At 42.3% G+C, this 15,742-nt stretch overlaps 1 protein-coding gene across 2 annotated transcripts in view; it reads right to left on the reverse strand.

Annotated features, from left to right (window-relative positions):
• LOC131937417 (histone deacetylase 6) overlaps window positions 1-15,742 on the reverse strand; it is a 204,671-nt gene that overhangs the window by 84,435 nt on the left and 104,494 nt on the right. For both annotated transcript variants that reach the window (XM_059294820.1, XM_059294819.1), the window contains exon 30: window positions 8,102-8,169. In XM_059294820.1, the coding sequence (XP_059150803.1) occupies window positions 8,102-8,169 (68 nt within the window). The remainder of the gene's footprint in view (window positions 1-8,101; window positions 8,170-15,742) is intronic.

Below are 15,742 nucleotides of genomic sequence, written 5' to 3' on the forward strand. Positions count from 1 at the left end.
GAATGTAAAGAGTCTTCAGTTGGAAAGTGAAGTGTGAATGTAAAGAGTGTTCAGTTGGAAGGTGAAGTGAATGTAAAGAGTGTTCATTTGGAAAGGTGAAGTGTGAATGTAAGAGTGTTCATTTGGAAAGGTGAAGTGTGAATGTAAAGAGTGTTAGATTGGAAGGTGAAGTGTGAATGTAAAGAGTGTTCAGTTGGAAGGTGAAGTGTGAATGTAAAGAGTGTTCAGTTGGAAGGTGAAGTTTGAATGTAAAGAGTCTTCAGTTGGAAGGTGAAGTGTGAATGTAAAGAGTGTTCAGTTGGAAGGTGAAGTTTGAATGTAAAGAGTGTTCAGTTGGAAGGTGAAGTTTGAATGTAAAGAGTGTTAATTTGGAAGGTGAAGTTTGAATGTATAGAGTGTTCAGTTGGAAGGTGAAGTGTGAATGTAAAGAGTGTTCAGTTGGAAGGTGAAGTGTGAATGAAGAAACGAACAGATTAGTAAAATCTTGGACAGCTCCTGGCCAACTACGCAAATGTCAGGTTGATTAAGGCGGTTTTAAACATCGATTCGTCTCGGCTATAATATCTTGTTACAGAAATACCAAACAGTAAAGTACTGTCTCCCTTTATCAATCGAGGGGGGGGGGGGGTCCAGAGATCGTATAGCCATGTGAAATGTTAACAGCATGCAATAGACAGCTAATATTGACAGCAGGCAATAGACAGCCAATGTTAACAACATTCAATACACAGCTAATGTTAACAACATTCAATACACAGCCAATGTTAACAACATTCAATACACAGCTAATGTTAACAGCAGGCAATAGACAGCCAATGTTAACAACATTCAATACACAGCTAATGTTAACAACATTCAATACACAGCCAATGTTAACAACATTCAATACACAGCTAATGTTAACAGCAGGCAATAGACAGCCAATGTTAACAACATTCAATACACAGCTAATGTTAACAACATTCAATACACAGCCAATGTTAACAACATTCAATACACAGCTAATGTTAACAGCAGGCAATAGACAGCCAATGTTAACAACATTCAATACACAGCCAATGTTAACAACAATCAATACACAGCCAATGTTAACAACAATCAATACACAGCCAATGTTAACAACATTCAATACACAGCTAATGTGAACAGCAGGCAATATACAGCCAATGTTACCAACATTCAATACACAGCTAATGTGAACAGCAGGCAATATACAGCCAATGTGAACAGCAGGCAATAGACAGTAGGAGGCGCTAGGCATGGATAATAGAAAATTAACAGCAAATAATTTAATGCTACCTAACAGCAACCACAAGTAAACACACAACAACAATGATCTGGAACTGTGTGGGGTGTTACAGACACCCGCACTAATGAAGGTGTCGGATCTAGAACGGTGTGGGGTGTTACAGACACCCGCACTAATGAAGGTGTCGGATCTAGAACTGTGTGGGGTGTGACAAAAAAATTCAGACAAAAAGGTGTCAGAAAACAAGAGGAAAATTAAAACAACAGATAAAAAAGTTCATGTGAAAATCTTTTATCATTATTGATCATGTTATCTCGTGTTAAGAAAACTAATTAAGATCAATCAATAAGGTTCTTTCATCAGACGTAGAGACCCGCTGAAATGAACAGAGATTGTCCACTACTTTTTGGCCATCAGGAGCAAGAACATATGTCCAGTAATGTGTCACGTTTGGTGTAATGGTAAGGTTTGTGTCACGTTTGGTGTAATGGTAAGGTTTGTGTCACGTTTGGTGTAATGGTAAGGTTTGTGTCACGTTTGGTGTAACGGTAGGGTTGTGTCACGTTTGGTGTAATGGTAGGGCTGTGTCACGTTTGGTCTAATGGTAGGATTGTGTCACGTTTTGTGTAATGGTAGGGTTGTGTCACGTTTGGTGTAATGGTAGGGCTGTGTCACGTTTGGTGTAATGGTAGGGCTGTGTCACGTTTGGTCTAATGGTAGGATTGTGTCACGTTTTGTGTAATGGTAGGGTTGTGTCACGTTTGGTGTAATGGTAGGGTTGTGTCACGTTTGGTGTAATGGTAGCGTTGTGTCACGTTTGGTGTAATGGTAGGGTTTGTGTCACGTTTGGTGTAATGGTAGGGTTGTGATGGTGTCACGTTTGGTGTAATGGTAGGGTTGTGTCACGTTTGGTGTAATGGTAGGGTTGTTTCACGTTTGGTGTAATGGTAGGGTTTGTGTCACGTTTGGTGTAATGGTAGGGTTTGTGTCACGTTTGGTGTAATGGTAGGGTTGTTTCACGTTTGGTGTAATGGTAGGGTTGTGTCACGTTTGGTGTAATGGTAGGGTTTGTGTCACGTTTGGTGTAATGGTAGGGTTGTGTCACGTTTGATGTAATGGTAGGGTTGTGTCACGTTTTGTGTAATGGTAGGGTTTGTGTCACGTTTTGTGTAATGGTAGGGTTGTGTCACGCTTGGTGTAATGGTAGATTTGTGTCACGTATTGTGTAATGGTAGGTTTTGTGTCACGTTTGGTGTAATAGTAGAGTTGTGTCACCTTTGGTGTAATGGTAGGGTTTGTGTCACGTTTGGTGTAATGGTAGGGTTCGTGTCACGTTTGGTGTAATGGTAGGGTTTGTGTCACGTTTGGTGTAATGGTAGGGTTGTGTCACGCTTGGTGTAATGGTACATTTGTGTCACGTTTTGTGTAATGGTAGGTTTTGTGTCACGTTTGGTGTAATAGTAGATTTGTGCCACGTTTTGTGTAATGGTAGGGTTTGTGTCACGTTTGGTGTAATGGTAGGGTTGTGTCACGTTTGGTGTAATGGTAGGGTTTGTGTCACGTTTTGTGTAATGGTAGGGTTTGTGTCACGTTTGGTGTAATGATAGGGTTTGTGTCACGTTTGGTGTAATGGTAGGGTTGTTTCACGTTTGGTGTAATGGTAGGGTTGTGTCACGTTTGGTGTAATGGTAGGGTTTGTGTCACGTTTGGTGTAATGGTAGGGTTTGTGTCACGTTTTGTGTAATGGTAGGGTTGTGTCACGTTTTGTGTAATGGTAGGGTTTGTGTCACGTTTTGTGTAATGGTAGGGTTGTGTCACGCTTGGTGTAAGGGTAGATTTGTGTCACGTTTTGTGTAATGGTAGGTTTTGTGTCACGTTTGGTGTAATAGTAGATTTGTGCCACGTTTTGTGTAATGGTAGGGGTTGTGTCACGTTTGGTGTAATGGTAGGGTTTGTGTCACGTTTTGTGTAATGGTAGGGTTTGTGTCACGTTTGGTGTAATGATAGGGTTTGTGTCACGTTTGGTGTAATGGTAGGGTTTGTGTCACGTTTGGTGTAATGGTAGGGTTTGTGTCACGTTTTGTGTAATGGTAGGGTTTGTGTCACGTTTGGTGTAATGATAGGGTTTGTTGCATGAATGTGCCTTTAGGAGCTGGGTAAACCAGCAATAACTAAATGTGAGTAGACAACTGATATCAAGGTGTGCAGTAACATGTGCACGTGAGTTCAAGGTAGGCAGGTACGTGCTGAAAAGGCTTACTACAAAGGGTAGCGGGTCTATTTATAGATGTCTTTTAAGGAAAATTGGAGTGAGAAGAATTCTAATTGTCAACAGTTGGTCATTTAGCGGCTGCCAGGGGGGGGGGGGGGGGGTTAATAAAAAAAGTTGACTGTAAAGCGTGTCATATCGTCATTACGAATTGCGATGGTCAAGTAAACTTGGTCTCCCCGATCAGTAGAAATACAGCAACCTGGAGTCTAGGCAAATATTTCTTTCAATACCAGGTCCTAAAAGGATTGTTTAAAGTTAGTCAATAATGTGAGCATTCACTTGAGACCTTTTCAATCATTTCATTTCTAACTGCTTTTGCCTCTGGTCTTTCGGCCTTGTCCGGTTACATTGTGTATTGTTGACATTTTGTTGTTGACATTGTGTATTGTTGACATTTTGTTGTTGACACTGTGTATTGTTGACATTTTGTTGTTGACATTGGGTATTGTTGACATTTTGTTGTTGACATTGTGTATTGTTGACATTTTGTTGTTGACATTGTGTATTGTTGACATTGTGTATTGTTAAAATTTTGCTACACGTCAACTACCTCTAGCTATCAGTTCCAGCATTAAAAATACCAGGATTATGAACTGAGTCGCGTGGAACTTTCATACAATCATATTAATATCTTGATGACTGATACTAATTTGTTTTACGTGTTATATCTTTAAAAAAAATATATTTATATTGATATGTACTTTTAAAATACTTAATAAATAAAAATTACATAGCAAATTCTCTGAAAGTAAAAAGTTTGCGAATTTAATGCTTTTGCCTTTTTTGACTGCAAGTTTTTCTTACGGCTGTTTCCTGTGACTTTTTCCTGCCATTGTTATGATGTGTGTTTTATCAGGGTATTTTGGTGCGAATGAATGTTGGTGCGAGAGATATAATGAATGCATGTTTGATGACGCGGATGAAAGAGAGTGAAGTTTTGCGATAGGAACGGGTTGTTATGGTACGCGTCAGCTCAATCACGATCCTCTCACAGCAGCCTTAACTATCATGTGTACATGTGTCATCTAGTCCATACAGGTCTTTGTCACTATTCTCTCACAGCAGCCCTAAATATCATGTAGAAATGTGTCATCTAGTCCATACAGGTCTTTAAGCTAAAATGTTCTCTTTGCGCAAATTTCTGTTTGCGCTTTTTCCCTGTTGCGCATTTTTCTGTTTGCGCTTTTTTCTGTTTTGTTCTTTTTTTCCGTTTCTTTCTGGGAACCCCCGACATGATGGTCCAACACAAGTTGGGTGGGTGGACGAACTGTGTGCCAAGACAAGTTGGGTGGGTGGACGAACTGTGTGCCAAGACAAGTTGGGTGGGTGGACGAACTGTGTGCCAAGACAAGTTGGGTGGGTGGACGAACTGTGTGCACCTCTAATTGCTAATTATTCCAGTTCATTTCATCAGTTCACGGTCAATAATTGATGCGCCTACGGCCACAGTGAAAAACCCACAAGTGCGTGTTTTCTCGTTGGAAGTTTGGAGACGTTCAAACAGTCAACATGTGCATGTTCTCGAGTGGTACCATCCTGTCTCAAGATGGTTTGAGACAAGTCATCGTGTCTCAAGATGGTTTGAGACAAGTCATCGTGTCTCAAGATGTTTTTAAAAAAAATGTTTTACAGATCTGTTTCCCAGAGGCAGATACCAAGGTGTTGGTCTAGGCAAGGGCCATCTACCGGCTGGTGGCCAGGGCCATCTACCTGCTGGTGGCCAGTGCCATCTACCTGCCGATGGCCAGGGCCATCTACCTGCCGATGGCCAGGGCCATCTACCGGCTGGTGGCCGGGGCCATCTACCTGGCGGTGGCCAGGGCCATCTACCTGACGGTGGCCAGGGCCATCTACCTGCCGATGGCCAGGGCCATCTACCTGCTGGTGGCCGGGGCCATCTACCTGGCGGTGGCCAGGGCCATCTACCGGCTGGTGGCCAGGGCCATCTACCTGGCGGTGGCCAGGGCCATCTACCTGACGGTGGCCAGGGCCATCTACCTGCCGATGGCCAGGGCCATCTACCTGCTGGTGGCCGGGGCCATCTACCTGGCGGTGGCCAGGGCCATCTACCTGACGGTGGCCAGGGCCATCTACCGGCTGGTGGCCAGGGCCATGTACCTGACGGTGGCCAGGGCCATGTACCTGACGGTGGCCGGGGCCATCTACCTGCCGATGGCCAGGGCCATCTACCTGCTGGTGGCCGGGGCCATCTACCTGGCGGTGGCCAGGGCCATCTACCGGCTGGTGGCCAGGGCCATCTACCGGCTGGTGGCCAGGGCCATCTACCGGCTGGTGGCCAGGGCCATCTACCGGCTGGTGGCCGGGGCCATCTACCTGGCGGTGGCCAGGGCCATCTACCGGCTGGTGGCCAGGGCCATCTACCGGCTGGTGGCCAGGGCCATCTACCGGCTGGTGGCCAGGGCCATCTACCGGCTGGTGGCCGGGGCCATCTACCTGGCGGTGGCCAGGGCCATCTACCGGCTGGTGGCCGGGGCCATCTACCTGGCGGTGGCCAGGGCCATCTACCTGACGGTGGCTGACTAGATGGCACATTAGGGTGGGTCGGGGTGAGGGAGGGTAGCGTACATTGTGGGGTGGGAAATGGTAGCAAGACCCGGCACCAGAATGGCTGGGGGAACCATTATCAAATCACGTGAATGTCAACACAGCCAGATAGGGCACCGAGACAAAACAAAACGTCCAGTGGTGTTAGTAGGGGAACAACATTAAGCCAATTACATCATACACATAGGCCATACGTACAGACAAAACATGTGTAAACACAAGTCAACACACGAATACACACAAACAGTGGAATACCTGTACATGATTGTTGCAGACAATAGTTTAACGAACGCTGCTACAAATACATGTTACTAGACTAGTGGAATACCTGTACATGATTGTTGCAGACAATAGTTTAACGAACGCTGCTACAAATACATGTTACTAGACTAGTGGAATACCTGTACATGATTGTTGCAGACAATAGTTTAACGAACGCTGCTACAAATACATGTTACTAGACTAGTGGAATACTTGTACATGATTGTTGCAGACAATAGTTTAACGAACGCTGCTATAAATACATGTTACTAGACTAGTGGAATACCTGTACATGATTGTTGCAGACAATAGTTTAACGAACTCTGCTACAAATACATGTTACTAGACTAGTGGAATACCTGTACATGATTGTTGCAGACAATAGTTTAACGAACGCTGCTACAAATACATGTTACTAGACTATTGGAATACCTGTACATGATTGTTGCAGACAATAGTTTAACGAACGCTGCTACAAATACATGTTACTAGACTATTGGAATACCTGTACATGATTGTTGCAGACAATAGTTTAACGAACGCTGCTACAAATACATGTTACTAGACTAGTGGAATACCTGTACATGATTGTTGCAGACAATAGTTTAACGAACGCTGCTACAAATACATGTTACTAGACTAGTGGAATACCTGTACATGATTGTTGCAGACAATAGTTTAACGAACGCTGCTACAAATACATGTTACTAGACTAGTGGAATACCTGTACATGATTGTTGCAGACAATAGTTTAACGAACGCTGCTACAAATACATGTTACTAGACTAGTGGAATACCTGTACATGATTGTTGCAGACAATAGTTTAACGAACGCTGCTACAAATACATGTTACTAGACTAGTGGAATACCTGTACATGATTGTTGCAGACAATAGTTTAACGAACGCTGCTATAAATACATGTTACTAGACTAGTGGAATACCTGTACATGATTGTTGCAGACAATAGTTTAACGAACGCTGCTATAAATACATGTTACTAGACTAGTGGAATACCTGTACATGATTGTTGCAGACAATAGTTTAACGAACGCTGCTACAAATACATGTTACTAGACTAGTGGAATACCTGTACATGATTGTTGCAGACAATAGTTTAACGAACGCTGCTACAAATACATGTTACTAGACTATTGGAATACCTGTACATGATTGTTGCAGACAATAGTTTAACGAACGCTGCTACAAATACATGTTACTAGACTCCCGTGGCAGGGGACATTCATATCTCACGGTAGCTGAACTAACTGGTCCGTTTGGACGTCATGCAAGCAGATATTTCTGTCACGTCTGAGGTGTGCGTGCCTCAAGGACTGGGATGTGGGCGCCTCAAGGACTGGGGTGTGGGCGCCTCAAGGACTGGGGTGTGGACGCCTCAAGGACTGGGGTGTGGGCGCCTCAAGGACTGGGGTGTGGGCGCCTCAAGGACTGGGGTGTGGGCGCCTCAAGGACTGGGGTGTGGGCGCCTCAAGGACTGGGGTGTGGGCGCCTCAAGGACTGGGGTGTGGGCGCCTCAAGGACTGGGGTGTGGGCGCCTCAAGGACTGGGGTGTGGGCGCCTCAAGGACTGGGGTGTGGGCGCCTCAAGGACTGGGGTGTTGGCGCCTCAAGGACTGGGGTGTGGGCGCCTCAAGGACTGGGGTGTACAGTAAAGGGTAAAACAGGCCATCTAAAGTTTATACAGGCCTATAAGGTAAAATCTTTGGTAGAGTAAAGAAAAATTCCGGAGACTGACCTTTGAACTTGAGGCAGGGCCAGTATCTCTTCTGTACCAGCAGCACATTGTTGACAATGTTAGCCGCGCTGTAGGAAGACACAAGGGTTTAGTTTAACATCTTACTAATGGACTGGTTTAACATACAAGTGTGTAGTTTAACATCTTACTAATGGACTGGTTTAACATACAACTGTTTGGTTTAACATCTTACTAATGGACTGGTTTAACATACAACTGTGTGGTTTAACATCTAACTAATAGACTGGTTTAACATACAACTGTGTGGTTTAACATCTTAGTAATGGACTGGTATAACAGACAACTGTGTGGTTTAACATCTTACTAATGGACTGGTTTAACATACAAGTGTGTGGTTTAACATCTTAGTAATGGACTGGTATAACAGACAACTGTGTGGTTTAACATCTTACTAATGGACTGGTTTAACATACAACTGTGTGGTTTAACATCTAACTAATAGACTGGTTTAACATACAACTGTGTGGTTTAACATCTTAGTAATGGACTGGTATAACAGACAACTGTGTGGTTTAACATCTTACTAATGGACTGGTTTAACATACAACTGTGTGGTTTAACATCTTAGTAATGGACTGGTTTAACATACAACTGTTTGGTTTAACATCTTAGTAATGGACTGCTTTAACATGTTCTAACTGGGGTTTTTACCAGCTGACACAGTCGCAACTGCCCAAAGGTCACATGACATGGGAAACACGGGTCACATGGCTCACCAAAGAGCATAAAAAATAACATCAACAGATGCGGTCCCACAGGGGCCGCAACCAAATAAGGTGTAAATTATCTCCCTGACTGCTAACCCATGGTATGTGTTACACATAACAAAACCATATGACAGTCAATAAAAATGTTCAGATCAATTAAAATCATCCAATACACTATTAAAATTTAGGTGTGAGATATTTTGTCTGAGATATTTTGTCTGAGATCAATTGTCCGTGGTAGCATTTGTCTTGATATATTTTGTCCTGGTATCTTTTGTCCGTGAGATCATTTGTCCTTGAGATCATTTGTCCTGAGATCATTTGTCTTGAGATCATTTGTCCTGTCACCGTTACACATCATAACGCCCGTATAATAGTACGGAATAGTTGCATAAGACTGCAAACTAATTTCAGAAAATGTTAATAAATCCATAAAAAAATTAACATGTCATCCAAAGTAGTCATATTTAATGTCATATTGCATTGTCATGGGGTCTTGGCCCACGTGCCGAATTTCAGAGAAATTGATCCGTTAGAAGTGCCCGAAATTTTGCTCTCCCGTTTCGGTCTAGACAGACATGATTAAAACAGAGGAAGCAAGTTAAATAAAAAGCCAATGAACCAATGGAAATATCCCCACATGGAGCCAAGAGGTCAGCTCACTTGGTGCGACTTATGTTTTTACTGCGGCCATCTTTAGAGTAGATTCAACTTAGGATGGCTGCAACTTGGTACCGTCACTGGACGATACACGCTATTTAAAGTAACACAATTCTCTCTCTTGGCCAGGTGTGTCAGTGACGTCATACAGGTCAGGTGTGTCAGTGACGTCATACAGGCCAGGTGTGTCAGTGACGTCTTACAGGCTAGATGTGTCAGTGACGTCATACATGCTAGATGTGTCAGTGACGTCATACCGGCCAGGTGTGTCAGTGACGTCATACAGGCCAGGTGTGTCAGTGACGTCATACAGGCCAGGTGTGTTAGATCTTAGTTATGACTTTAGACCCAAGAAAAACCAGAAGAATAAAATAAAAATCTTTTTAAAAACGGGTCTATACTGTAGACCACGCTTTCTCCTGATGGAAAATTAAAAGATATTGTACTGAAATTTATTTCTAACTGAAAGTAATTGTAAAAAATTAAAAGATATTGTACTGAAATTTATTTCTAACTGAAAGTAATTGTAAAAAATTAAAAGATATTGTACTGAAATTTATTTCTACCTGAAAGTAATTGTAAAAAATTAAAAGATATTGTACTGAAATTTATTTCTACCTGAAAGTAATTGTAAAAAATTAAAAGATATTGTACTGAAATTTATTTCTACCTGAAAGTAATTGTAAAAAATTAAAAGATATTGTACTGAAATTTATTTCTAACTGAAAGTAATTGTAAAAAATTAAAAGATATTGTACTGAAATTTATTTCTAACTGAAAGTAATTGTAATCAAAACGGCAGAATACTCTCTCTCTCTCTCTCTCTCTCTCTCTCTACAGCCTCTACAGTTCGCCCCCCCCCCCTAGTCTGAATGATGTTTTGGCGATGTACAAGGACACCGGAGAATTTCTCCCCGAGATCTAAACAATGACCTTGTGACAGTTGCCCGGATCAGGAGGTCACTAAACAAAGACCTTGAGACGAATGCCCGGATGACGAGGTAAAAGTGCGGCCATGAAACCAGGATTTGAAAGACGACTGTCAATATATGATTCCCTCGGCTAACAAATGATCAAATCAATTGATCAGGTCTTTCAGTCAGGCCGACAGGAAGTCGCATCACAAATATTCATCGACTTCATGGGATAAAAAAGCAAAGCCCGGGTAGATTAAAATTATAAGCCTCATGTTTTGGGGATTGAAGATAGTTGCAGCGTTAAGATTTCTTATTCCTGTTTCCAGTGTATTAAAATCAACAAGCGTCGGGTTGTTTCATCAAACGTTCAAAAGATCTGATGGCATTCAACTTGTGACAGGCAGGATGAAGGTTTCTAATGATATCGTGGGGGTCATGATGTCCAGTCAGTGATATAGTGTGGGTCATGATATAGTGTGGGTCATGATATAGTGTGGGTCATGATGTAGTGTGGGTCATGATATAGTGTGGGTCATGATATAGTGTGGGTCATGATATAGTGTGGGTCATGATATAGTGTGGGTCATGATATAGTGTGGGTCATGATGTAGTGTGGGTCATGATGTAGTGTGGGTCATGATATAGTGTGGGTCATGATATAGTGTGGGTCATGATATAGTGTGGGTCATGATATAGTGTGGGTCATAATATAGTGTGGGTCATGATATAGTGTGGGTCATGATATAGTGTGGGTCATGATATAGTGTGGGTCATGATATAGTGTGGGTCATGATATAGTGTGGGTCATGATATAGTGTGGGTCATGATGTTGTGTGGGTCATGATAAAGTGTGGGTCATGATATAGTGTGGGTCATGATATAGTGTGGGTCATGATGTTGTGTGGGTCAAGATATAGTGTGGGTCATGATATAGTGTGGGTCATAATATAGTGTGGGTCATGATATAGTGTGGGTCATGATATAGTGTGGGTCATGATGTTGTGTGGGTCATGATATAGTGTGGGTCATGATATAGTGTGGGTCATGATATAGTGTGGGTCATGATATAGTGTGGGTCATGATATAGTGTGGGTCATGATATAGTGTGGGTCATGATATAGTGTGGGTCATGATATAGTGTGGGTCATGATATAGTGTGGGTCATGATATAGTGTGGGTCATAATATAGTGTGGGTCATGATATAGTGTGGGTCATGATATAGTGTGGGTCATGATATAGTGTGGGTCATGATATAGTGTGGGTCATGATATAGTGTGGGTCATAATATAGTGTGGGTCATGATATAGTGTGGGTCATGATATAGTGTGGGTCATGATATAGTGTGGGTCATGATGTTGTGTGGGTCATGATGTTGTGTGGGTCATGATATAGTGTGGGTCATGATATAGTGTGGGTCATGATATAGTGTGGGTCATGATATAGTGTGGGTCATGATATAGTGTGGGTCATGATATAGTGTGGGTCATAATATAGTGTGGGTCATGATATAGTGTGGGTCATGATATAGTGTGGGTCATGATATAGTGTGGGTCATGATATAGTGTGGGTCATGATATAGTGTGGGTCATGATATAGTGTGGGTCATGATATAGTGTGGGTCATGATATAGTGTGGGTCATGATATAGTGTGGGTCATAATATAGTGTGGGTCATGATATAGTGTGGGTCATGATATAGTGTGGGTCATGATATAGTGTGGGTCATGATATAGTGTGGGTCATAATATAGTGTGGGTCATGATATAGTGTGGGTCATGATATAGTGTGGGTCATAATATAGTGTGGGTCATGATATAGTGTGGGTCATGATATAGTGTGGGTCATGATATAGTGTGGGTCATGATATAGTGTGGGTCATAATATAGTGTGGGTCATGATATAGTGTGGGTCATGATATAGTGTGGGTCATGATATAGTGTGGGTCATGATATAGTGTGGGTCATGATATAGTGTGGGTCATGATATAGTGTGGGTCATGATGTTGTGTGGGTCATGATATAGTGTGGGTCATGATATAGTATGGGACATGATATAGTGTGGGTCATGATATAATGTGGGTCATGATGTTGTGTGGGTCAAGATGTGTGGGTCAAGATGTGTGGGTCATGATATAGTGTGGGTCATGATGTCCAGTCAGTGATAGACATGATATAGTGTGGGTCATGATATAGTGTGGGTCATGATATAGTGTGGGTCATGATATAGTGTGGGTCATGATATAGTGTGGGTCATGATATAGTGTGGGTCATAATATAGTGTGGGTCATGATATAGTGTGGGTCATATTGTGTGGGTCATGATATAGTGTGGGTCATTATATAGTGTGGGTCATGATATAGTGTGGGTCATGATGTTGTGTGGGTCATGATATAGTGTGGGTCATGATATAGTGTGGGTCATGATATAGTGTGGGTCATGATATAGTGTGGGTCATGATATAGTGTGGGTCATGATATAGTGTGGGTCATGATATAGTGTGGGTCATGATATAGTGTGGGTCATGATGTTGTGTGGGTCATGATATAGTGTGGGTCATGATATAGTGTGGGTCATGATATAGTGTGGGTCATGATATAGTGTGGGTCATGATATAGTGTGGGTCATGATATAGTGTGGGTCATGATATAGTGTGGGTCATGATGTTGTGTGGGTCATGATATAGTGTGGGTCATGATATAGTGTGGGTCATGATATAGTGTGGGTCATGATATAGTGTGGGTCATGATATAGTGTGGGTCATGATGTTGTGTGGGTCATGATATAGTGTGGGTCATGATATAGTGTGGGTCATGATATAGTGTGGGTATGATATAGTGTGGGTCATGATATAGTATGGGTCATGATATAGTGTGGGTTATGATATAGTGTGGGTCATGATATAGTGTGGGTCATGATATAGTGTGGGTCATGATATAGTGTGGGTCATGATGTTGTGTGGGTCATGATATAGTGTGGGTCATGATATAGTGTGGGTCATGATGTTGTGTGGGTCATGATATAGTGTGGGTCATGATATAGTGTGGGTCATGATATAGTGTGGGTCATGATATAGTGTGGGTCATGATATAGTGTGGGTCAAGATGTTGTGTGGGTCAAGATGTTGTGTGGGTCATGATATAGTATGGGACATGATATAGTGTGGGTCATGATATAATGTGGGTCATGATATTGTGTGGGTCAAGATGTGTGGGTCAAGATGTGTGGGTCATGATATAGTGTGGGTCATGATGTCCAGTCAGTGATAGACATGATATAGTGTGGGTCATGATATAGTGTGGGTCATGATATAGTGTGGGTCATGATATAGTGTGGGTCATGATATTGTGTGGGTCATGATATAGTGTGGGTCATGATGTTGTGTGGGTCATGATATAGTGTGGGTCATGATATAGTGTGGGTCATGATATAGTGTGGGTCATGATATAGTGTGGGTCATGATATAGTATGGGTCATGATATAGTGTGGGTCATGATATAGTGTGGGTCATGATATAGTGTGGGTCATGATATAGTGTGGGTCATGATGTTGTGTGGGTCATGATATAGTGTGGGTCATGATGTAGTGTGGGTCATGATATAGTGTGGGTCATGATATAGTGTGGGTCATGATATAGTGTGGGTCATGATGTTGTGTGGGTCATGATATAGTGTGGGTCATGATATAGTGTGGGTCATGATGTTGTGTGGGTCATGATATAGTGTGGGTCATGATATAGTGTGGGTCATGATATAGTGTGGGTCATGATATAGTGTGGGTCATGATATTGTGTGGGTCATGATATAGTGTGGGTCATGATGTTGTGTGGGTCATGATATAGTGTGGGTCATGATATAGTGTGGGTCATGATATAGTGTGGGTCATGATATAGTGTGGGTCATGATATAGTATGGGTCATGATATAGTGTGGGTCATGATATAGTGTGGGTCATGATATAGTGTGGGTCATGATATAGTGTGGGTCATGATGTTGTGTGGGTCATGATATAGTGTGGGTCATGATGTAGTGTGGGTCATGATATAGTGTGGGTCATGATATAGTGTGGGTCATGATATAGTGTGGGTCATGATGTTGTGTGGGTCATGATATAGTGTGGGTCATGATATAGTGTGGGTCATGATGTTGTGTGGGTCATGATATAGTGTGGGTCATGATATAGTGTGGGTCATGATATAGTGTGGGTCATGATATAGTGTGGGTCATGATATAGTGTGGGTCAAGATGTTGTGTGGGTCAAGATGTTGTGTGGGTCATGATATAGTATGGGACATGATATAGTGTGGGTCATGATATAATGTGGGTCATGATGTTGTGTGGGTCAAGATGTGTGGGTCAAGATGTGTGGGTCATGATATAGTGTGGGTCATGATGTCCAGTCAGTGATAGACATGATATAGTGTGGGTCATGATATAGTGTGGGTCATGATATAGTGTGGGTCATGATATAGTGTGGGTCATGATATTGTGTGGGTCATGATATAGTGTGGGTCATGATGTTGTGTGGGTCATGATATAGTGTGGGTCATGATATAGTGTGGGTCATGATATAGTGTGGGTCATGATATAGTGTGGGTCATGATATAGTGTGGGTCATGATATAGTATGGGTCATGATATAGTGTGGGTCATGATATAGTGTGGGTCATGATATAGTGTGGATCATGATATAGTGTGGGTCATGATGTTGTGTGGGTCATGATATAGTGTGGGTCATGATGTAGTGTGGGTCATGATATAGTGTGGGTCATGATATAGTGTGGGTCATGATATAGTGTGGGTCATGATGTTGTGTGGGTCATGATATAGTGTGGGTCATGATATAGTGTGGGTCATGATATAGTGTGGGTCATGATATAGTATGGGTCATGATATAGTGTGGGTCATGATATAGTGTGGGTCATGATATAGTGTGGGTCATGATATAGTGTGGGTCATGATGTAGTGTGGGTCATGATATAGTGTGGGTCATGATATAATGTGGGTTATGATGTTGTGTGGGTCATGATATAGTGTGGGTTATGATATAGTGTGGGTTATGATGTTGTGTGGGTCATGATATAGTGTGGGTCATGACGTAGTGTGGGTCATGATATAGTGTGGGTCATGATATAGTGTGGGTCATGATATAGTGTAGGTCATGATATAGTGTGGGTCATGATATAGTGTGGGTCATGATATAGTGTGGGTCATGATATAGTGTGGGTCATGACATAGTGTGGGTCATGATATAGTGTGGGTCATGATATAATGTGGGTCATGATATAGTGTGGGTCATGATATAGTGTGGGTCATGATATAGTGTGGGTCATGATATAGTGT

The sequence above is a fragment of the Physella acuta genome, unplaced genomic scaffold (genome assembly GCF_028476545.2).
Source record: "Physella acuta isolate Inbredline_101_S28 unplaced genomic scaffold, ASM2847654v3 ptg000209l, whole genome shotgun sequence".
In the NCBI taxonomy this organism is placed as follows: domain Eukaryota; kingdom Metazoa; phylum Mollusca; class Gastropoda; family Physidae; genus Physella; species Physella acuta.